The sequence below is a fragment of the Suricata suricatta genome, chromosome 1, assembly GCF_006229205.1.
Source record: "Suricata suricatta isolate VVHF042 chromosome 1, meerkat_22Aug2017_6uvM2_HiC, whole genome shotgun sequence".
NCBI lineage: Eukaryota > Metazoa > Chordata > Mammalia > Carnivora > Herpestidae > Suricata > Suricata suricatta.
The window spans coordinates 43,334,735-43,359,351 of record NC_043700.1 but is presented as its reverse complement, the minus strand read 5'-3'; the positions used below and the strand labels follow the sequence as shown (position 1 = coordinate 43,359,351).

The window sequence follows — 24,617 nt, the reverse complement described above, 5'->3', positions numbered from 1 at the left end:
TGATGCCTGTCAGATGTCATCTGCTCCTACCTTTGCTGTGGCTTACTGCATGCCAGCCACATTAGCCTTCCCACTGTTCCTCAAATATGACAATCTAGTTCTGTCCTCAGCACTTCACTCTGATTTGCACATTCTCCCCTAGGGTCAGATGCTTCTCTCCATTCCTTTCCATACTCAAATGTCACCTTGGATATCTTGAACTTGAGTTTCCCTATTTAATACAGCACCTAAGAGGAACCTCTCTCTCTCTATCTCTCTCTTTTTTAATTTTTTTTACGGCATTTATAGTCACCATCCTACATACTCTTCATTTGGGATTTTTATGCTGGTTTTGGACAAGAGTGTAAACTCCCTTAACGGAAGGGATATTTGTCAGTTTTGTTCCCCACTTTATTTCTGTCATTTAGAAAACTTCCTGTCACAAAGGAGATGATCAAGAAATTTGGCCAATTCTTAGGGTTCTTTAGCAGATCTTTGTGGTAAGAAGATGAGATACAGATGATACTGGCCATTGAATCTACTTTCATTTTCTCCCTATTCTTAGAGAATTTGCAGGCTACCCCAAAGTGACTCACCCATTTAAAGAGGCAGACTACATGTTTAACTAACAAGACACTTACAATAAAGATTTAAACAGAAGGGATACAGAAACCATTTTTTAAAAGATTTTGTTAATTAGATGACAAAATCCATGTTTACAGGCCAAGATCAACATATTTCCAATTGAAATGGACTTTGAAATCCAGCCAATCTAAGTTCAAATCTTACCTCTGCCATTTCCTAACTTTGTGACTTTAGGCATGCTGTTTTGCTTCCCAGAATTTAATTCCTTAGCTATAATCCCAAGGCTTAGAAATATCTCAGAGTTGTTTTGAGGATTAAATGAAATAATGTATTGAAAGATGCTACTGTGCCATAGTTCAGATGATTTGGTTTGTTTTTCCGTGTTCTTCTACAGATTTGGCTTTCTGTTGGGATTTGCTGGACAGTGATGTCTCCCCAGGCTTTAGAAAAATAAAAGCAACTCAAACAAACCCATCTCTTATACTTTCATCAACCTGAGAACAGTGGGGCAAGTAGATGAGAAATATCTCTATCATGTAATATTAATATTAGATTAAGTGGCAAAAGTTCAAGAGCCAATCAGTATTATTAGTCAAGAGTGTTGACTTTCTTTCCCTGCTTCAAGAGCATTCATAGAAACACCCGATGGCACCACCTCACAAATTGTTAAAATTGCACTTAATAAAATATACCATACCATGTTGACATAATTGGCCATTTCAAACACCCTCTTTCTTATTTCCTCTGGATCTTGATCGTACTTTTTAAACTAAAAACAAACAAACGAACAAACAAAAAACATGACAAGACATGGGCATTGATAGAAATGAACATAATTGGAAGGTGAAAAAGGCAACTTTAGGTTATTTTGCTTATCAGTGGTTATAACTAATCAGTTATAAAAGTTAACAGTTAAAAGATGCAAAATGCTTCCTTATTTCTTCAGCTAAGTTAAAGTACTCCTGGAGTAGAGATGATGTTTTATGCCTGAAGTAGTAGTTCAGTGTAAATCTCTAAGGAATTACTCCAAATATATTTCCACTTAAATACCACAGGTTCATAAGCTGTCCAGATTCAGTGCAGGGACTATCCTATTTATTAAAAAAATATATATGAATGGTAAATGGTAAATGAATTTAGTATAATGAGAAGCCAAACTTTATGACCTACACAAATTAACCTAGATTACTATAGCACAAAACTTCTCCTTGTGGGATCACACAGGTGAACCTCAGGTTTCCAATATATGAAAATGAATTCTTGCAAAAGACTATAAACAATGAATATTACCCTTCAAAAGTGCCTTTTTCCAGAAGATTTCATTCATTAATCCTATACATTTATCACTTTTTGATGAGGATAAATTCTAACTTACCAATGATTTAACTGCTTAATTAAAGACAAAATAACAAAGGAATTTAGTTGAAAACTAAGTTTGGAGACAATAATAAAGGATAAAGTGCAAAAAATTCACTTTACACATATCATATCAGATGTGCATTCCTGAAAAGGAGAAGTCATGTCATTCTAATTAAATAATGTCAGATTTCCTAGGATCAGAAAAATTCATAAAAAGGAATAGTTCATATTCATGATTTTTTGAAAACTGATCCATATATTTAATATTTCACATAATAAATTTATAAGAAGGAGATTTTAAAAGACACATGTATCTGAAATAATTACCTCACCATTATCCAGGACCAAATAATACTCTATGTATTTCTTAGATTTCCGACCCTTCCGGTCTTTTGATTTCTATAATAAATGTAAAAAGGAAAATTACTGAAACAACATCATTCTCTGCAAGAGTCATTATATTATTTGAAATGTGTAATTTTATAAGAGATGGGTTGATATCTGGAAATAAGGAAGACAATATTACCTTTTGAACTCTAACTAACCAACCAGAATTACCTATAGAAGAGGCTCAAAATTCCAGAGCTAGAAAGGACATCAGTGATATTCTAGTCTGACCCCTTCGTTTTGCCACAATGTAAATGATTGAACAACTAGTAAGTGTGCTAGAACCAAAACCAAAGTCTTCAGATTTTTTTGAAAAATGGACTCTTCCCACTCTTCTGTCCAGAAATAGAGAAACTCTGATTTCAACAATGTCCCTGTGTTTTCTGGTTGTTGTTTTTGTTTTTAAGTAACCTTTTATTCCTCCCTCAGTGACTACTTCCTTCCTGAACAATGGTAGCCCAGAGCTACCTTGGCTTCTAGTGGGCTATTGTTTTTCTTTTCATTTTAGTTTAGAGAGAAAGAGAGAGAAAAAGAGAGAAGCAGAGAGGAAGCGAGACAGAATCTGAAGCAGGATCAAGTCTCTGAGCTGTAGGCACAGAACCTGACGCAGGGCAAGGCTTGAACTTGTGAATCAGGAGATCATGACCTGAGCAGAAATTAGATGATCAACGAACTGAGCCCCCTCTGCTTTCTTCTCCTTAGGCAAAACTAGATCTCTTTCCCACATTCCAAGCTTCCCAATTTTCTGTTCCTTTTTCTCCACTAAACAATGACAACAAATGACACATTTCCTGGTGGATTGTTCTTTTGAAAAGTAGCAGATACATTATTCATACTAAATAATAAACTATCAAAGTTTATTATGTTGCATTTCAGGAAGTGCTTGTCTTTTAACAGGTAAAGAAACTTCCATTAGCAAGACTTTTAGGTGTCATCTAATGAGCTATGCACTTCCCTCCCACCTCCTCAGGAACGGCATATTCATTTAGCACCTGACCACACCACCAATGCTGTGGACACTAGGCATAAGGCAGTGAAACAGACATGGTCCATGGGTTTAAGGAGCTCCCTGTAGACAAATAGGCTTAGGGATATCAGGTGAGGATTTTAGTGCTATTCAAAGGATTAAATGGAGTGATGTGATATTGAGTGACAAGGTAGCTCTTTCAGAATATATGGTTCGTTCTAAAGAGTTGGTCATGCCACAGACATATTAATGAAAATGAGAAACCAGGAAAGGGACGATACATTGGAAGATAATTACAACTGAGAAAAAGAAGTAAACAAGAAGGCTCTAAAGTTAATTGATACTGGCATATTTAAAGCACAGAAAGAAAAGTTTGTGTTTGTCAGAACTTAATGGGGGAGGTCATCGGTGGGTGGGGAGTAGAAGGTAGGTGAGACTACAGTGGGAAGTGGGGCTCTAACCATACAGGGGTTCATAGCTCCTGTTCTCCTCTTTTGACCATTAAATATTATAGGCTGTCATAAAAATTCAACCCTTTGCTTTATCCAGGCAATCTTCCTAGGTAGTCACAATGCTGTACTATATTCTACTCCCATGACCTTGAAATTATGTGTCATTGGTCACTCTATTTAAATAGGAACCCTGCACTAATTACTATCAAATGTATATCTACAGTCTTGGCCTCTTCTCTAAAGGCCAGACTCCTATAATTCACTACCTAAGTCATGCATCCATTCAAATGTCTAATATTACACACTTAATGTGGTCAAAATTAAAACTACTGATTCCCAAACTGCCAACAAAACCTGCTTCTCCCTCATTCCTCCCTCTCAGTAAAAGTACCACCATTTGTCATTTTGCTCTGGCCAAAATCTGGAAATAATCCTTGATTCTTCATCTCTAGGAATGGTTCTTCTGGGTTCCTAGATACCATATCACTGGTAGAATTTAAATCCACAGCAAATTGAACTCAAATTAAGCCCAGAAAATTGAGATTTTCTTTTACTCAGACCAATTCTGCCCAGTGTTTATGGATTCTGAAAACAGTTATAAGACATGATTAGATATAGTGTCTCCTGAAAGAAATGAAAGCAATTATGGCAATGCCTTTTTATATACACCTATGGTTTCAAACAAGCCATATTTACTTTTCTTCTGTAATTGGAAGCTAAATTCATGTATGTAAGAATATTCTCAGTTCCTCTGGACACACCCTGTATTTATTTTTGCTCACTGCTACCTCCCCAACACCTACGGCAGTACTTGAAGAAAGAAATCTGTTGAATGAGTTCATTCATGAAGACAGGAGGATATTTTACATTAAAGTAATAATACTTTAGACCTTTGTTGAATGGTGTAGTATTGGCAAAGTTGCCTTTTCCTAGAGGGCAAGCATTGTAAACATACTTCTTTTTAACCCTTACACATCATTAATAATAGTTGATCCACAAATATTTATGAAAAAAACCATCAATGTAAAACAAATATTTAGGGTCTCTATAGCATATGATAGTGCTACATGTTCAACAATGACAATAAAGTTTCCACTAATTGCAATGACTGACACTGGAAGCCAGGGCAGACAGGACAAGATACATGAGAACGCTGCAGATAAAAAATAAAAGCACGCATACCACCATTCTAGTGGCAGGCGGGACATCATTCTGCCGAAATCCATGTACCCATAACATGTCATCCATCCCACAGGTGCCGTTAGCCTTGTCTTCCTCGGGATCATACTTGAAGAGTGCATGTTCCTGTGCATCCTGATTTGTGGGGCTTAACGGTTCAATGAAGTACCTTTGATCTCCCTGACTGAAGTAGCCCCTGGAAAACATGAGAATCCAGGCTTCTCAAAAAATATTCCTGTTTTTAAGCGCTATAGACTTAGAGATTGCAGAAAGTTACTGATGCCACATAATTTCAAGCTCATGGCAATAAAATATAGTGTAACAATGCAGCTGAAAATACACTTAGAGATGACCTAAACTTATTTTTTTCTACAAGGAAATGGAGCCTGTTGGAGAGAAGTGACTACTGTCATGTCACATAGGTCACCTGTGTCAGAGCTGACACCAGAATGGAAATTTCCTGATTCTCACCCAGTGTTCTTCCAATTCTCATGCCTTGTTTGCTCTACAGGTGCTGCAAATGAAGACTTTGGAGTCCTATCAATAAGGATTAAAAATCTGGGTCTATAACTATTTAGCTGTGATACCATGGGGAAATTACCTAAACTCACACAGCCTCAGTTTCTCCTTTTACAAAATGAGAATAATACCCACCTATTAGAATGACTGTAAGGACTGAAGGATGTAATATATAAAGTACTTGATCAAGGTATTAAGCAGGCTGTGTTGTAGCCTATGAACAAGTAATAAATTGTATCATGTATCTTGAATGTATCAGAGATAAGCTGCTATATAACGATTGCCACTTCAGATAGCTGTGCAATTAGGTGATTAACTAGTTGTTACTTAACCTTCTAATTTCTGTATAAGTCTAATTACATGAAACAGAAGTGGGGGTTTTGATTTTTTACTTTGCTTTTCTGTTTGGAGTGTCGTTGCAACTACTGTATTGTAAAGGATGGAAAATAAATGCATATGTTAAAAAAATAAATAAATGAATGAATAAAAAACAAAAAACAAAAATAAATAACTAAATAAATATTATCAATTTCTTCTGAATTACTGAGCTGGGGCCCCAAGCTGAGACTCATTTCGCCACTGTTTAGGTGACCTCCCATTATTCATTAGTCAGTGGATTAAGGGCAGACAGTAAGAAGGAGAAGAGTTGTGTTCTCCTCTCACGGAGCTCACGTCAGCCAAGGGAGATGGCTATGGATCAAAAAGCCTTACAAGCACACATAATTATGTGTAATATTCACAATTACAGATAATTGTTATGAAGAAAAAGCCTAAGAATATATAGTAGGAGACTGGATTAAGTGTACATAGGATTAGAAGACAAGACTGAATGTGAAGGGAGAAGTAGGCGGTTTGTTGCAATGTTCTGCATGAAGGATCATGTTACCTTGGACGAGGACGTGGCAGAACAAGGATGTGTTGAGTAATCTCAGTGAACACTTAGAACATATAATCGATGGGGCTTGATAGTGGATTGAAAATGGGTAGTTGAGAGACAAGAAATCATCAAGAAACCTAAGTTTCTGGACTGGGCAAGACGTTGGTTGATTATACCTTTCACTGGAAAAACACCAGATTTAGGAGGAAATCATTAGTTTGATTTGAGGTTTATTAAGACTGAGATTTCATTAAGCTATCCAGATATGGAAGAGATAGGGAGATATGAAAGACAAAATTAGATCATCAAGTCTGGGCATCAGAAGAAATATCTCACTGCAAACAGATGCCTACAGAAGAAAAGGATATCATGGGCTTGGATAGGACACACTGAAGAGAGAGTTTAGATTACAGAGAGAAGGTGGAGAGGAGCTCCTTTCCTCTAAAGATTCAGGCTCAAAAAAACCCTATGTGTTGAAATAAGCAGACAAACAAACACACTTCTGCAAGAATTCAAATGTGTAATTTACAAACCACTATCAAATTTCAAAATTCTTGAGCCCTTGGGATTCATACTTAACTACAATATAATTCATTATATTTGAAATTCTTCAGCTTTATTAAAACACACACACTCACGCATCACAAACCATTCATGAAGCCTTACCTTAAACCCCTACATGTGCTAATGCTTGCATCAGAAACATTTTCATTAATAACATGTCCTTGGTAATAACAGTCATCCTAAAAAAGAAAAAGAGGGTTTTATAAAGGAAAGTGTGTGTGTGTGTGTGTGTGTGTGTGTGTTCTTAGATCACTTCTAAATCTGAATTTGAAATCTAGAAACAAGATCCGTAATATTTTCAAATTATTTTATGCTGAAGAGTCCGCTTAGAAATATAAAAAAAGTCTTAAGAAGCTTTTTATGGTTAAAAGCTTTAATGAGCCCAATGCTTAAGGAGCATTTAATAAATGTTAGTGTAAATATGAGCCATGCAGAAAAAAGATAAGAGGGATGAATGTGGCCTGGAAGAAACAAACATATTGATGTAAATTGAAACCCCAGGCCCCCAAAACATCAAATATTCTTTCCCTTGGCTGATTGCTCATTAATTTTTTTCTAACACCTACAAGCTCTTTCCTATGAATGTGTTTTCCAGATTGTGTTGTTATTTCTTGATTTATGCAAAAACTTTCAGCAGACTGAAACTTTAGTATGGATTAGTATGGAAACTTTAGTGGATTAGTATGACATCTCTCCATTTGGAGATGGCCAATTCTAGCACTTTTCCATATGGATGTACCTTAATCAAGCACACCTTTCTGCTTTGGGACAGATGAGTATTGGCCCACATAAATGGCTGTGCCATCACTATGAGGAGAATGAGTGAAAACCTTCCTATAGAAAAATAGCGCTCAAAGACAGCAATGATAAAACACCCCTCATGCTACTTAACAGAGCCGTCTTTTCTAAATAAGAGTTAGGAGTAAAAATTATTTACAAAAACCAGAATTCTACAGTTCTGTCAATGAGGAAATAATGTTGAGTTTGGGAGACTATACAGTCGAGTAAGGTAATTGGCATTGACTAAAAACAGAAGATGCAGGGGGCTCCTGGGTACCTCAGTTGGTTGAGTGTCAGACTCTTGATTTTGGCTCAGGTCATGATCCTAGAGTTGTAAGACCCAGCCCTATGTTGGGCTCTGGACTGAGCATGAAGCCTGCTTGGGATTCTCTTTCTCTCCCTCTGCCCCACCCCCACTCTGTCTTTCTCTAAAAAAACAAAACAAAACAAAACAAAAGGAAAGGAAAGGAAAGGAAAAACAAAAGAATACAAGGTGTATTCAATTTTTCACTCTACTAATGAGAGACTTTTGCCTACTCTCCTACAGGGAGTCCCTAAAGGCTGGAAAGGGTTACCATGTTGTCAAGAAATGCTTTTGTTCTTGTCAAATTGTACAAATAATGAAGCATCTATTAAGAAATTACTACCACTGGACAAAGCACCAAGGTGGTAAACACTTTCAGTGTTTGTATGGCAATGACACTACCTTTAGGTATGTGAGTCACACCATGATTGACCAGGAATCTAGGCTACTCTATTTTACCATGATCTGTGGGCTTGTGGTGACCTCCCCTCCAGTGGAATTATAATGTGTTTCCGTGTAACCTGGTGCAAGTAGACCCCTGAAGAAAGAAAGAAAAAAATTCATGGTTACTCATGATAATTGAAAAGTCCAATGATCAGGGGCACCTGGGTGGCTCAGTCTGTTGAGTGTCCAACTTCCACTCAGGTTTGAGCCCCATGTCAGGCTCTGCACTGTCAGTAAAGCAGAAGCCTGCTTTGGATTCTGAGTCTCCCTTTCCCTTTGCCCCTCCCCTGTTTGCATATCTCTGTCTCTCTCTCTCTCTCTCAAAAACAAATAACCACTAAAAAAAATTTTTTTTGAAGTCCACTGATCAAAGCGAAAGCTTTCCCTGGATGTGCAGGAAAGTTCTAGCTCTTGAGTCCCTCCTCCGAACCCCTCATGACTAGTGCAAGCATGAAGACTGAGAGGGCCAGGGATATTCCTGAGTAGCCTGGAACGGTATCTGCTTTTTCATCAGAATTTCATACTTCTTTGAGGGGAGATAAATTTCCATTTTGAAATGGAACTGAGAAGGGTAGTGTTGATAAAAATGACTAAGAGCAGCACTCCTCTCCAGTTTACGATAACTACATTTTCATCGACTTTTTCAGTTCCTAGAGACTGCTAACAACTGTAGCAGTAAAAAGCCTATGGGGAATTGAACTGCATTTGGTAAGTAGGGCCCTTCCAGTATTTTCACCGAGCTTCTTAGAATTCTTTCGATTACCCTCCAGCACATAAGATGCTGGATATACTTTTTTAAAAGGCAGGGTGGAGAGAAGAGGAAGGAATGAGTATGTGTTAAATGCTATCTTTATACCAGTCACTGAGTTACATGCTTTCCATGGATCATTCATTTTATCCTTTCTGAAGTCTTACATGGGAAATAGGACTCACCCTATTTTTCAGATGAGATGACAGTTTGAGTGGCAAAGGATCATACAGGTCTGCTTAAAGTCCACACCTGTACTATTTCCATTCTACCACATTGTTTCCAAACTCCAGTCCATTGTGAATATTTGCAAAAGGCAGCAGTCTATTTGAGTGAAAAAAATTTGCTGCTTAAGGATTGAAAGAGCTTGAAAGCACAGAATTAGGTGGGGAAACTACATTTGGAATAATCAGGATGTAGGATAATCAAGATCTAAGCAAAAGCAGAGGCCATGAAATTTGAAAGAAATGCTGCCTGTGGCTGGCCTCAACAGAGAATGAAGGGGCGAGCGAGCAAGTCATGTGTGGAAGCGTGGGCGGGTTAGGGTGTAGCTGGCTGGAAAGAGCACTGGTGTTAGAATCAGGAGAGCCCAATTCCAGTTTTACCTCTCACTTGGTCTTTGGTCCTAGGGTTTATTTAACTTAGATGTGTCTTTTATGTGTGTCTCTTGATGGAAATGATTGCAAATTCTTTCAAAATCTATTCTTTCGGGGGGCAACTGGGTCACTCAGTTGGTTAAGCGTAGACTCTTGATTTTGGCTCAGGTCACGATCTCAAGTTCATGGGATTAATCCTTGTAAATACAGAGCCTGCTTAGGATTCTTTCTCTCTCCCTCTCTCTCTGCCCCTCCTTGGCTCATGCGTGTGCTCTCTCTCCCTCCCTCTCTTTCTCTCTCTCTCTCAACAAATAAACAAATCTAATCTTTCAGTACTAGAATAATAAAATACAATAAAGTCATATAATTTCACTTATATGTGAAATTTAAGAAACACAACAGATGAACATAGGGGAAGGAAAGGATAAATAAGTTACAAACAGAGAGGGAGGCAAACCATAAGAGACTCTTAAATACGGAGGATGAACTAAGGGTTGCTGGAGAGGTGTTAGGTAGGGGATGGGCTAAATGGGTGATGGGCATTAAGGAGGGCACTTGTTTGGATACATACTGGGTATTGTATGTATGAATCACTGGGTTTTACTCCTGAAATCAATACTACACTGTATGTTAACTAACTTGAATTTAAATAAATATGTTTAAAATTAAAATAATAAAATAAAACAATGTGGGGGGAAGGTTTAGAAATCTATCTGCCTTTTCATAGAATTCGATAACATGTATATCTTATATCTGCTTATACTGCATTGTGTTTAATTACTAGAAGAATTGAAACATGAATAAACTATTGTTTTACTCAATGTATTTCCACCACTTCAGTGGAACATGTTTATCCAACCTCTTGGGCCAGTTGAGAGAAAAAGCTTATTAGCGAGGTTTTTGCGAGCCGTAAGCAGAAACAGACTCATTTAGCACAATTTCTACCTGCTTTTTGTCAGGAAGGATAATAGGAGAAGTAAACACTTACTTGCTTTTTTTCAAGGAAAGCACTGCAATTTTCCCATCGACTGTCATTTCATACTTCAATTCGGTTTCAAATTTTTCCTGCAAAAATGCACACTCACTGGTAGTTATAAATACACATAGGCCATGTTCCTCTTTTTAATCATTAGCAAACAATGCCCGCTTTCTTTAACAGTAGTATTAGTAATAGCAAATGTCTGCTTCCGGCCTCTTTTAACAAACCAAACAACTTTGCTGCCTGAATTGACAAATTATCTGAGACCTGTATATCCATCCATCTATCCATCCACCCATCTACCCATGCATTTTACAAATATTTTTTGAGTGTGAGTTATACTTGGTCCTGGAAATTCGACTCTAAGGAAGAAAAATTGACATCAACTGTGAGAAAGGGTATAATCTTGTGGAAATACAGACAATAAAAATGATTTATAGGATAAGAGCCATAAATACAAATGCAATGTAGGGGGTCTAACATCTTAAGGTCAGGAAAGGCTTTCTTGAGGAAGTAACATGTAAGCTGAGACGTGAATTAGCCAGGTGACGCAGGGCGGGGAAGTTATTTGAGAAGAAATAGTATGCACACAGAGCCAATGACCTAGAAGATTCTTACTGATGATTTTTGGTCTGGAAGACTTCTCAAGGCTAAATGGAGAACCAGGCACCTGTGTGGCTCCCAAGGATGGGCAGAAGCTGCAGTCCAAGCCTCTCAAAGCTTTAGACAGGAAATCTCAGGTTTCAACACCAAGTGTAGGCAAAATGTATGATGCTCAGGGAGCCTTACCTAAAGTTACCAGAAAGGCTTTGGGAACTGTCAACAGAGCCACAGAAAATTCAGTAAAGACAAATGGGCCTCTCAAACAGAAGCAGCCAAACTTCTCTGCCAAAAAGGTAGCTGAGAAGACTGTCAAAGCAAAAAGCAGGGTTCCAGCCTCGGATGACACCTATCCTGAAATAGAAAAATTCTTTCCCTTCAATCCTTTAGGTTTTGAGAGCTTTGACTTGCCTGAAGAGCACCAGACTACACACCTCCCCTTGGATGGAGTGCCTCTCATGACCCTTGATGAGGAGAGGCAACATGAAAAGCTGTTACACCTGGGGCCCCTGTCACCTCTGAAGATGCCCTCTCAACCATGGGAATCTAATCTGTTGCAGTCTCCAAGTGTTCTGTCGACCCTAGATGTTGAATTGCCACCTGTTTGCTATGACTTAGATATTTAAATTTCTTAACACTTAATAGTTTGTATGTTTTGTATTAATGAAGCAATTCTTTAAAAGAAAAAAAAACGGAAGTTAGGATATGGACAAAACAACAGAAATATGTACTCTAAAGCAGAAAGAAGCCATCATGAAGAAAACAAAGTCTCAGGAATTCAGAAAGGGAAACTATTACCTGGAGCAAACATCATGTAGAAAGGAGAACAGTTTGAAATTGAGATTTTTTTATATACAACAAGAGAGAGAGGAATATACAGAAGTATGTTAAAGAAGATATCATTGGGTACTGAATTCTGGTTCTGTTCTATAAAACAGGGTTAATAACCATGGTTACACTCAACATCTAAAAATTCACAGAGTGCCAGGACATTGTTATTAGGGAAATCTAAACATGGCAGACCAAATATGACTGAGTGTGGTTTCCTTTGCTGGGCTTCACCTTTTCTTCTCTCCTCCCTCTCCTGCCCACAGCAGTGCGGGAGCTCAACGAGGGACAATAGGGAGTTTGAGCCTCCATCAGGAGGATTGTGCAGGGGGTTGCCATCTCCAAGGTCAAGCATTGTGGCCCACATTCCCTTTAAATGATCAATTATTGGAATCTTCTCTGATATCAAAAACTCCTAAATGTAATATGTGGATCTAGATGAGGCGAGGCTACTATAATTCACCTCATGTTTATACAGAAGCTGGAAAAGAGAAGCCTGAGGGTTGAAAATAAGTTCTAGGAAATCATTGTAAGCACTTATTATTCAAGGTTAAGAAAAGCCAGGTGGAATTAAAAATATTAGGAGGATACTAGATATAATCTACCCAGAAGAGCCTTCCAGATAGGCATTTTCTGTCAGCAATGGATTTTTGTGGAGTTTCACCTAAAATTTATTTGATGGTTGTTTTAGAAAAGATTGTTGCTTTTGGAATGAAAGTTTTAGCCAACACTAGCATAGAGATTATAGATGAAGGGAAACAGCAAGAAAGAAAATGAGTCTTTATGAAAGAGGGTGTTCTAGATGATGTTATAACTACTTTCCAAGTAGGAGTCCATGGTGGAGAGCAATGCCTGCTAATAAAAAGTGTAGCCTACTTGTATACAACCTAGGTCCTGAACTATGGGTTAGGAGAGGAAAGATGCACCTTGACTTGGACAGTATCCACTACACGGAAATTATCTGGAGCCCAATGAGTGGGTTAGCTGGTCATAGGGACATATAAATAAACAGTTCCTCCAAGAGAAATACCATCCAAGGGTAAGATTTGGTGGGTGGATTGAGAAGGCCACTGTCCTGGATGTCCCTGCGATGGGAGCAAGAGTATGAAGTCAAGATGATGCCCATGCACACAGCAAATAGCAAAGGAAGTCCTAGAAATGCCAGGGAAGTTTAATGGCAGTAATACAATAGTTGCCATAACATACAGTAATCTGAGGCTTCCAGAAACCCTGGTGGACCAAGCTAAGGCCTAAACTTGTTCCCAGTATAAGGAAGGTACTTGCTGCCAGATACTCTATTCTGTGACATGAGCCAACAGCCTGGCAGTTTTGGCCTCTATGAAAGTGTATGTGCTCTATAGGCAGAATCCTGAGAAGATAAAGGTTAACTTTGAATGTTAAGTTCCCAACATCAGGGACCTTAATTAAGTAGTTATTGAATATATTTCTACAAAAATACATTGGTAATATATTCATTACATTAATTAATTCATTTGTCCATTCATTCATTTGCTTATTTATTCATTTGCTCATTTATTCAACAAATATTCATTGAGCTTTTCTTACATCATGCATATAAAAACATAACAAAAATATAATAATGAAAGAACATGCAAGTTTCTACTCTGGCCTGGATTATTCCCTCCAGAAAATTTTTCACAGGACTATATCATGATGCCAGTCATGATGAAGTCAGAGGGTGGGCCATGCTCTTGGCACAGCTGACAGGTAAAGCTGGTGCCTCTGGTCTCAGGACCAGTAGAGGGCACAGTTGATTAGTAAGTATATTGTTGATAGCGCTGCTCCAAACATTGGGGTACATGTGTACTCCTGTATCCTTTGGATAAATCAACAATAGCCAAATTATGTAAAGAGCCCAGACATCCATCAACTGATGAATGGGTAAAGAAGATATGGTGTGTGTATATATATATACACACACAATGGAAAACTTCTCGGCGATGAAAAAGAATGAAATATTGCCATTTGCAACAACATGGATGTACCTGGAGGGTATTATGCTAAGTGAAATAAACCAGTCAGAAAAAAATATATGTTTTTATTCATATGTGGAATTTTAGAAACTTAACAGAAGACCATAGGGGAAGGGAAGGAAAAGTAAGTTACAAACAGAGAGAGAGGCAAACCATAAGAGACTCTTATACAGAGAAAAAACTGAGGGTTGATGGGTGTGGGAGGTTGGGGGAGCAGAGAAAATGGGTGATGGACATTGAGGGGGGCACTTGTTTGGATGAGCACTGGGTGTTGTATGGAAGTGATGAATCACAGGATTCTACTCTCAAAGCCAAGACTACACTGCATACACTGTATGTTACCTAATGTGACAATGAATTATTTTTTAAAAATAAAAAATATGAAAAAATAATAGTAAGTATACAAGTCCTCCTTTTCCCTGCTTTGGTAATTATTAATTTGATGGAGACTGAATATACATCTACAGAATGTAGAGATCCCTTCCGTCACATGCATCCCAAATTCTAGATATTTCAAATGATTGCTAACTCACTCTCTGCACAAGGAAGACAAATCGCCCAACCCAGAATACACGAGGATAACGTCTAAGAACTTGGCTTATTTATATAAAATGGTGTTCTGACTGACCATAAGCCACATGTGAACAAAAAGAGAAGATTGTATGTCAGGGAAAAGAAGGTTCCTGCTGCGTGTTAGATAGATAAGGAGGCTCTGGTGTGGCGTGGCAGACCTCAGCCAGCCTGACAGGACAGAACTGAAATATCACACATGCAGGAGCGTGGGACCTTATACTTGTAGGCAAAACACGTTTATGGGGACATGACGAGAAGCAACATGGTATGCTGGCCACCTAAAATACAGGACATCAGTTAAACCTGAATTCCAGATAAAGTGAATAATTTAAAAGACTTTTTTTTGTTTTTTATTTATTTTTGAGGGACAGAGAGAGACAGTGCAAGCAGGAGAAGGTCAGAGAGAGAGGGAGACACAGAATCTGAAGCAGGCTCCAGGCTCTGAGCTGTCAGCACAGAGTCCAATGTGGGGCTCGAGCCCAGGAACCATGAGACCATGACCTGAGCCAAAGCCAGACGCTTAACTGACTGAGCCACCCAGGTGCCCCAAAGTGAATAATTTTTAAATACAAGCACTACCCATACAATATTGGATATCGCTTATACTAAAAAAAAAAAAAAAAAAAAAAGCATTCATTGTTTATCTGACATTCAGTTTTAACTGGGTGTCCTGCATTTTTATTTGCTAGAATCTGGAGATTCTGCATACACAGTAGTCCAGGAACTGCAAGAATGAGCACTAGACATCTGTGACGAGGCAAAGGAGGTGAGATTCTGAAACATCAGAGCATGGGAAACATTGGCAGGGAAAAGCAGATGAATGCTTTGGAATGTTTCCTTAGCCAGGAATTGCTTTTAATGGTTTGATCACATTCTTGCTGGGTGGAACATAAAGGCATCAACCAGCCCCTGGGAATCTCAGTGCTAGCCGAATAATACCAAAAGGTAAACATGATTGAGTTACATGTATTTGTGCGAAGGCTGGACGCATTCAGAGCTCACCCTGTTACATTCTTCAAGGCTAATGACATGTTACCTCCTACTGTCTACAACTGAAGGCAGCAAGGAGAATCTTGCAAATATACTACACGAAATGATAAAAATAAAAATAAAATTCACCATACAAAGGAACACTAAAGCATTCAAATCGTTTAGGCATATTTCCCTTCGATTCTCTAGGAGTTTAGTGTAATGTTTTTATTCCTCCAAAAGGTGAGATTGATGTGTTCTGTGGGACTTCTTTGAATCGATGAACATTTATGGAATACCTTCCACAGGACAGAGGTTGAGAGGTGAGGGTGAAGGAGGGGCAGAGGCATGTTAAAGATATAAAAACACTTTTTTTTACTGACTTGGGCAGCTTCAACCCAGACGAGAAGATTAAACTTACTCTCACAGACACGTGACAGACACACACACACACAGCATAATGATACTGAAATCAATATTAAGAGAAAATCAAGAACCAAATGGTATAAAACTGACCATTCCTGAAGCATGACTCCAGGTAAGGGACCTATCGGTACTAAACTAATATTCCATGATGACTTTATGAAGAATATAAGATGGACTGGGAGTTATATAGAAAGAGAATATGTTAAGTAGGAACAAATGTCCATAAGAAAGAGCAGAGAGATGGAAAGGAGCACATTATTAAGAAAGGCCTTGAGATTACCAAAGCTGAAAAAAAACGAGGTTGTGTTGAGAAGCAGAAAGGAAACAAAATGGCTTCAGAAACCATTACATTAAGCAAAAGAGCCATGATGATCAGTCAGAGGTAGAAGGGGATGAGTTATATAGAACAGTGCCATTGAATAATCCTGAGCAGGGAGTTAATAATTGCATCCTGCTTTGCTTTCCACATAAGTTTTCTATAAATAGCCATAGAAGATAGGCATTGCTATTATTATCTCAATTTTAAGACCAAAAATTAAAGTTCATCACTGTCTAAATTAACAGAGAAAATTAACAAAGTTGTGAATATAAACAAGTCTTCTGAATTCAGATCCTTTACACTTTGACTATGAATCAGGAAAAGATAAGGTTTATATTTGCAAATCCAGTTGTGGACTAGGTAAATAATGTATTTGTGATAAATATCAAGCACATTGTATCAACTCCATCTATCTACTCAGTTCTTCCAAAAAATTAAGATTAATAATCTAGTAGGTACCAGAAATTATTCTATAGTTTTTTCATCAAAATAAATTGTTCAAAAGCTTAAATTTATAGGGAATTCACTTTAAAACACTGGACATGTCTTAAATTTTCTCAAAATGTTCAGAGAATATTTTGCATTTTTAAGAGAATACTGGAAAGCATTTGAAGAAAGCCATACTGATGAGGAATCCAGTGCAGATAGGTCCCATTTAAATTTAACAGAAACATTTTGATGAGAGAGGATAATTTCGATAAACAGGGTCTCCTATGGGTTCCGCTGTTATAAACATGTTTCCTTTGAAGAAATCATCTTTGGGGAAGCTTATCCAGTGGGGGGGGGGTACTCCCAGTGAGTTGCATCTTACAATATATCTACAAGTTATTATTTATGTCTCATTCATCTGTATTTTTCCTGTCTCCCAGCAAATGACTTCTGAGTGCAGGTAATGAGAAAACCGTTGAATGGATCATCAGGTTTTAGCTTTCATCTTTTGACTGAGACTGTGTTGTTTCATTAAGTAGTAAGAACTATACAAACTTTAGTAACTTTCTCCTTAGAGAAGACAAAGGTAAATTTCATGTTTTATTACAGTAATCCATCTTAATTTAATATGCATATATATGTATATACACATTACTTGATCCACAATATTTTACTTCCTACTTTAGTTTTGTTCATGGTTTTGTTTGTGCATGTGTATGTAGATATACAGATGATCAATAAGTAGATAATAGATAGATGAAATAAGTTGTATCTAATTTCTTCAGAAATACACAGAATTAGAAATTACCATAAAAGTATTAAAGTTTACTCTCTGTGTGACCTTGGGCAGTTTATTTCAACTGTCAGAACCTTAATCTGCAAAATAGGCTCATAATAGAACACTGGGTTATTGTGAAGATTATTAAAAATAATATAGGTCAAATAACAAATGAAAATGTTTATATAGAAGTATAAATATGTGTATATATTTATATAATAGTTATATATCTATATGTACACCATATGTAAATATATGCATATTTTTTCAAGACTCTTTGTTAAGTCAAAAGATGTACCTGTTTTGCTCCCTCCTCAACCTCTCTTTTCTGTAGTGAATGAAGTCTTCTGGGAAAAACCACTTCATAATTTCTTACTCCAGAGAGTTCCTTTATAGCATTCACTGAGGAGGGAAAAAAAGGTAAGAGAAGATTGAGGGAAGCAGGACAGATAAACAAGCTGGCTAGTAATAATGAGCCTTATTGCATTTTTGCAAAATGTCACATACAGAGGCTTAACTGTATACAGAGTGACTTAAGGGTAGAGATAGACAAAATTAGAAACCCACTCTTCCTCTCAAATCTTTAACTTATATCTTCACATACATCCCCACTAAAACTTAAAAGTGTTTCTCTATTTGGTGAAAATATTTTTGGGGATTTTTCCATTTCTCTTTGCTACCTTGAATCATCTGTAGAGGAACGCAGCAAGCAGCACGGGCAATAGCCAGTCCAAGAAGACAGAAACCAAACTAATCTTTAAGATGCTAATCAATGTCAGCACAATTGAGTAGACGTACTCTGAAAGCTACACAGTGTTACAAAAATGAAATCCATATTGTATGCCATTTCTGATTCTAATTTTTTTTGTATTTTCCAATAGCAAAATTTTACACTAGTGAAGAAAACTATGACACAGTAATAAAGCTCCAATACCAGCTCCATAGAATGCTTGGCTTTTGCAATACAGGTAAATTCATTTTTGCATACAAAGCATGAACAGGATAAAAATTAGAGAAGCAAACAACTAGAACACTATTGCTGCTCTGGAAGGAAAATTTGAGCCTGGAGTCATAGTGAAAGGCCATTAAACAGTTATCTCATCCAACCTTCTATCTACATTTTGAATTCTCATCTCAGCATTGTTTCTGCAAGTCATTTTTGAGATGAATTCAGTTTTCCCCAAACTAACACTGAATTTTCTGTTTTATTTTTTAAATTCCCCACTTGATCAAGGCCTTCCTCTGTATAGAATAGTGTCTAAGCAAATGTCAGTAGATCAGCTCTTTGGTTTCTGAAGGGGCTACCGGTCCACCCAGAACATAGATGGCAGTAGGAACCCAAAATCAGGGTCTGGGTCCAGGCTGGCAATGTACAAACTCTGTGGGCTGGAAGGGCGTTAGTTCTCTGTGTTATGACTAGAGTGCTCTCTAAAGACAATCTCGACTAATTAAAGTACCCAAACCTAAATTCTATGCTAATATAAATTTATATTATTTTTGATCTTTTAACAAATAACATTGAGGCGCCTGGTTGGCTCAGTCAGTTGAGCATCCGATTTTGGCTCACGTCATGATCTTGCAGTCTGTGAGTTGGGCCCCACATCAGGTTCTGTGCTGACACCTCAGAGCCTGGAGCCTGCTTCAGATTCTGTGTCTCTCTCTCCCTCTGCCCACCTCAGTGCTCTTTCTCTGTCTCAAAAATAAATAATGTTAAAATTTTTTTAAACTTTTTTTAATGTTTTTTATTTATTTTTGAGAGACAGAGAGAGACAGTGGGAGCAGGGAAGGGTCAGAGAGAGAGGGAGATACAGAATCTGAAGCAGGCTCCAGGCTCTGAGCTGTCAGCACAGAGCCCGACGTGGGGCTCAAACCCATGAACCATGAGATCATGACCTGAGCCAAAGCCGTGTGCTTAACTGACTGAGCCACCCAGGTGCCCCCCCAAAAAAGTGTTTTAATTGAGTATTTTTTGTTAGTCATCTTGGATGACTTGTATACTTATTCCAATGAGGCACCAGAGAATATTTTTTTAAATGTTCTTTAGAAACTAAAGCAGAAACTTTAAATTTTTTAGCATTTATTTATTTTTGAGATAGAGAGAGACAGAGCATGAGTGGGGGAGGAAGAGAGAAAGGGGTGACACAGAATCTGAAGCAGGCTCCAGGCTCTGAGTTGTCAGCAGAGAGCCCTATGCAGGGCTTGAACTGTGAGATCTTGATCTGAGCCGAAGTCGCTCAACTGACTGAGGCACCCAGGTGCCTTTTAAGCAGAAACTTTAAAAATTCCTAGTTATGTCCATATTCTTTTACCATTTTAGGATGGCTAAATGCACTTGACCGCTTAGGAGCCATTTACATCTTACTTTGAAGGATAGTAAAAGTAATCCAATTGGCCAAAAACTCAGTAGGTGAAAAACGGGTCATTAAAGGGGTGCAATAGCTTTTCTTTCAATGACTTGAGATTTACTCTTAAAAACATTTCGAGAAGATTTAAAATTGTGGAATCAACCCTAGAATACTGGGACTTTGGGTTTAGTTCTAATTTTTTAATTGTTTTAAAAGATAGAAGGTTAAATGATCTTGAAGGATAGTTCATGTAGCCTACAGTTTTACGCAAATAAATATAGAATTATCTATAATCTCTTTGAAGAGATGATAACTTGAATAAAGTTTTCATTGGTTTTAATAAAATAAGTCTAATTACACAGATAAGACTTCAAGAGCTACATAAGATACCTCAAGAACTTGCTGTTGCAGAGATAATCACTGGGCATTTTTATTTCTAATTAATTTTTTAAAGGAAAATAATATTAGCTATTAAAACAATTTATAACAGAAATTTAAAAGTCTAAAGGAACATTAAATCAGTCATTTTCTTAATACTGAGTTGAAATTTTCATAATTATCATAATTATTTCAAAATAACGAGATGCCAAGAGGTTAAGAAAATTACTCTTGCCACAAATTAACCGATGGTATTGACACAATTCCCTGAAGCTTCTTGTAAACCTGTAACACCAAACAAGCGTACCATAAGGTAACCACATGCTGTCTCGTGGATTATGTCCAATCAATGCAATTAGTCCCATTAAGGTGGAGTTCACGAAGCCGTATATTCACCAATGTGCAACCACAGTTACCCTTCTAAAAATGCTGTTTGAAAATTGGTTTTCATCTATAATACACTATTCCAAGAGTAACTATTAGCCCAAGTTCTCCTTGGGTCATAAAAATAATAACTAGCCAACTGATTCTTTTTATAAAAGCGAAAAACGATAGCCCACACACATCACCCTTTCAGAAGGGGTAAGGGAAACAGGCCATACAACCAACGCAAGTTTTCTTGACATACACACTCATCTCCATGCTCTAGTTAGTATCTAAATCTTAATGTTTCATGAAATCAGAAATTGCCAATTGACTTAAATATGAAGTCAAATATGTACATTAGTGGAGAAATTTACTTCCAACTCTTTGATGCCTGTACACTTCCATACAACAAATAAAATATATCAACAAATAAACCAGAATACTTTTTAAAAAGCCCCTGGGAGGGTATCTGGGTGGCTCAGTCAGTTAAGCATCTGACTTTGGCTTAGGTCAGGATCTCATGTTTTGTGAGTTCAAGCCCTGAGTCAGGCTCTATGCTGACAGCTTAGAGCCTGGAGCCTCCTTTGGATTTTGTGTCTCCTTCTCTCTATGATCTCTCAAAAATAAAATAAATGTGCCCTCTCTGTCTCTCAAAAGTAAAATAATTTTTTTTAAAAATTAACCAAAAAAAGCCTCTGGCAACCTCTCACTTTCTGCAGTTTGAAAGCAACAGATTGTCGGCTCTTCCCAAATTCTTGCAACACAGAACATCCTCTAAAGGAAACAAATAGAATTTCTCCTATGGCTCTTAGTTTTGTGGAACCAAGAAGGTCCCTGAAAGAATGAGATTCAAATGATAACAGGTCACACAGCAGATACACAACAGACCTAAATCTTGTTTGGCTCAATCATCCTTCAGGCTGATAGGAATGAGGCAGCCTCCTCCCAGCTGAATAACGTCAGGCTAATTATTTGGAAGCCCGTGGAACAAACACAACTGCCATCTAGGGATTATATAGATCCGAAATGTAACACAATATGCTTCTACTAATTCATTTGAGTACTTGCTTTCTCTTTCTCCCACAGAACTCACATGGTGGATTACTTCTGACTTGCAAAACGACATCAAGAAAAAATAAATCTATTATTTTGGATTACGTTAGATACTTATTTTAGTGTATATTAGTTTTAGAACAGTTAATAATCATTGGCAAGATTAATACAAAAGATACTGGTCTGGATTGCTACATTCTTTTTTAATATGTTTAATATGTTTAATCGGGGCAATTTTGGAGCGTAGCACATTTGTACATAAACTTGGCATTTTCGTTTTTGATCAAATCTGTTCCTAATTGTTTAAAGAATGTCTTTCCAAACTAAATGCATGATTTTAAGCCCTGGGCCACAGTTTATTCAATATTGACCAGATCTGGGCTACACTGCACACTCTCAAACTCTGGTGATTTTAAGCTCAGTGTAGTAAAAGTGACTACAAACACGGAGGAAAAACACATCTTAATTAAATCTATCATTTTGGCTATTAAGATTAAATTTTATAATTTAATATCCTTTTGAGGCTCATCTAGCCACCTTAAGAAGATAAGAAAGAACTGCTCATTTGAAACAAAATCATTTTTTAAAGTACCATACCCTCTGGATATCTTGTTGAAATATATTAAAGAACTTTCTCTTTTGTCAGTGCACTTACATCTCAGCCCCAAACCACTGTCACATCCTTTTAAATGTTTGGTTTTTTTCCTATGATGAAATCCTAGAAGTTATTTCTCTCAGGGGATTGTGAAGCACGTACAAACAGCTGGCCTAATTATACTTCATTCTTTTATTTCATGTACAAGGAGATTGGGCACAAGTCATGGTCCCAGGTGCATATACATATATATATTTTTTGATTGGTGGGTGCAGATCAACAAAAACGAAGAGATGAGAAAATGAGAATTGCTTTTTAATTTTTCACATTCTGGCTGGGAAATAAATCCATGTAGGAATAATATCAGTGGGAATAATGCTCATTGCCATGGAGACGGTTTTGAAAATACAAGATGGAAGATAAAGAGAGAAGGCTGCTCTCTGTTCAAGATAGAAGACGAGGGGGTAATTGTTAGTCACCTTGTTCTCACAAGAGATCCTGCAGAACCTCTGTCCCCGCCACCAAATACTTGAAGACGTCACAATTTTAGGCATGGTTTCTAAAAAAGTTATCTCTTGGTGCCATGTTGTGAATGCAAAGACGGGGGAGGAGAAGCAGCTGGTATGCCCAGTTATTGTACTGTAAAGCCTGTCATGTGGGTGGACTCCAAGGTTAGCTGTTAATGAATCCTGCTCAGTCTTTAATCTATCTGTTCAATAAAGCTATTCCCCAAGCAAGTCTTATGCTCCAACAAAGTGAGGGCTCCCAAAGAATTTTTAGGGATAGCACTTTTGGAGAATGTAGGCAAAGAAGATTTCTCTTAAGTTTGACTCCCAAAGTAGGAATTTAAGCTCATAACTTAAATGCCTAGTATAATTCCATATGTAATGATATTAAGTAAAATGTTCACAAGCCTGAGAAACCAATCAGAAATGGTGGGGAGGTGGGTGGGGAGAATTACTTTTAATGACAAAGTAGGGAGAGAGTACAAGAGAGAAGAGAATCTCTCCCTCCCTAACCCTATACTTCTTGTTGATGATCTGTTCCCATTCCTATGTCTCTGCAAGCACTCTAAAACCCAAGAAAACATTGACTAGGAAAAATTCCCATGCACCGCAGCTAATGTGGTGACTTAAGTAAGTTCTAGAAATAGAAATAAATTTTAAAAAAAATGTGTTACCCAATCTAATTTAACCAACATCGAATTGGTGAATTTCTCAGAAATGGAGAAACATTCTGGAAGTGATTTATTATTGGGAAGCAAAATTTCTCTCCTTTTGAATTCTTAAATGTTTGATAACCGGCAAAATAGAAAGGAATGATCAATTTAAGCTTAATGGTAACATTGTTTTGATAGAGAAATAGCACAATGCTTTATAAATATCAAGCTGGTCAACTACTGATTCCTAATTAGTCATATTTATTATCACCACTAATGGCAGGACTAAACATAAAACGTGTACTCAAAAGGAACAGAACAAACCAAACTGGCCCCTATAATAGCAGCAGATACTTTCTGAAAGCCTTGTGCCCAGCTAGTCAAATCCACTACATCTTTACTGCTCTAAAAATGACAAGTGGGATTTGATGAATTCCACTTTTTGACTCGAAGATCACATTCTCTGCTTCAGTGAAGCTGTATGGAGTTTTCCCTTTGCTGGCTATGTATTCTCAGATCGGACATAGGAAGACCGATTCAAGACATCTGCTTCCCTCTCCTTTACAATGAGTCTTCCCGTCAGTCACAGCCCCCCAGACTAAAACCAGCCTAACTGGTTAGTAAAATTGGTTAAACAACAACAACAACAACAACAAAAAACCTATTGAGAGAAGATGAAAAGCAAGCAGTTCCCTGGCACATCTAATCGAAACTGAAAAGGAATTAAACACTGACCTGGAGCTGGTGAAAGGAGGAAAGTGGCCGTCAGAAGAAGCCCCTGGAGCATGTTGGGCGCGCCCAGGGCCATAACGCCTGCCCTTCTCCCTCAAGGTGCGCTGCCTGGTCTGTCCCTGCCTCCTCTCGAGTGAGCCAGACTGAAACTCCCGGGTTCATTCTTGTCTCTGCTTCAGGAAGTGTTTACTAAAGGTGTTGCACAACCCCGAAGCTGTGGTCCCGCGGCACTGGCGTGCCAGGAGGAAGTTCAGGCTGCCTCCTGGTTTTCAGACTCCTTTACCAGAAGCTATTGTTTCTCTTTCCTGCTTCCCCACATTCCCCGCTCTGAAGTAGTACATTTCCAGTTTATTA

The 24,617-nt window shown here is 37.7% G+C and overlaps 1 protein-coding gene and 1 pseudogene across 1 annotated transcript in view; one reads left to right on the top strand and one right to left on the bottom strand.

Moving 5' to 3' along the window:
* ADAM28 (ADAM metallopeptidase domain 28) overlaps positions 1-24,390 on the bottom strand; it is a 67,831-nt gene extending 43,441 nt beyond the window's left edge. The window contains exons 1-8 of the mRNA XM_029950383.1: positions 24,267-24,390; positions 17,934-18,037; positions 10,729-10,805; positions 8,412-8,490; positions 6,971-7,047; positions 4,912-5,104; positions 2,251-2,322; positions 1,262-1,333 (exon numbers count right to left, since the gene is read on the bottom strand). Coding sequence (XP_029806243.1) covers positions 1,262-1,333; positions 2,251-2,322; positions 4,912-5,104; positions 6,971-7,047; positions 8,412-8,490; positions 10,729-10,805; positions 17,934-18,037; positions 24,267-24,339 — 747 coding nt within the window. The 5' untranslated portion in view covers positions 24,340-24,390. The remainder of the gene's footprint in view (positions 1-1,261; positions 1,334-2,250; positions 2,323-4,911; positions 5,105-6,970; positions 7,048-8,411; positions 8,491-10,728; positions 10,806-17,933; positions 18,038-24,266) is intronic.
* Positions 11,340-11,954, top strand: LOC115286580 (annotated as a pseudogene).
* Positions 24,391-24,617: the final 227 nt, after the last annotated feature.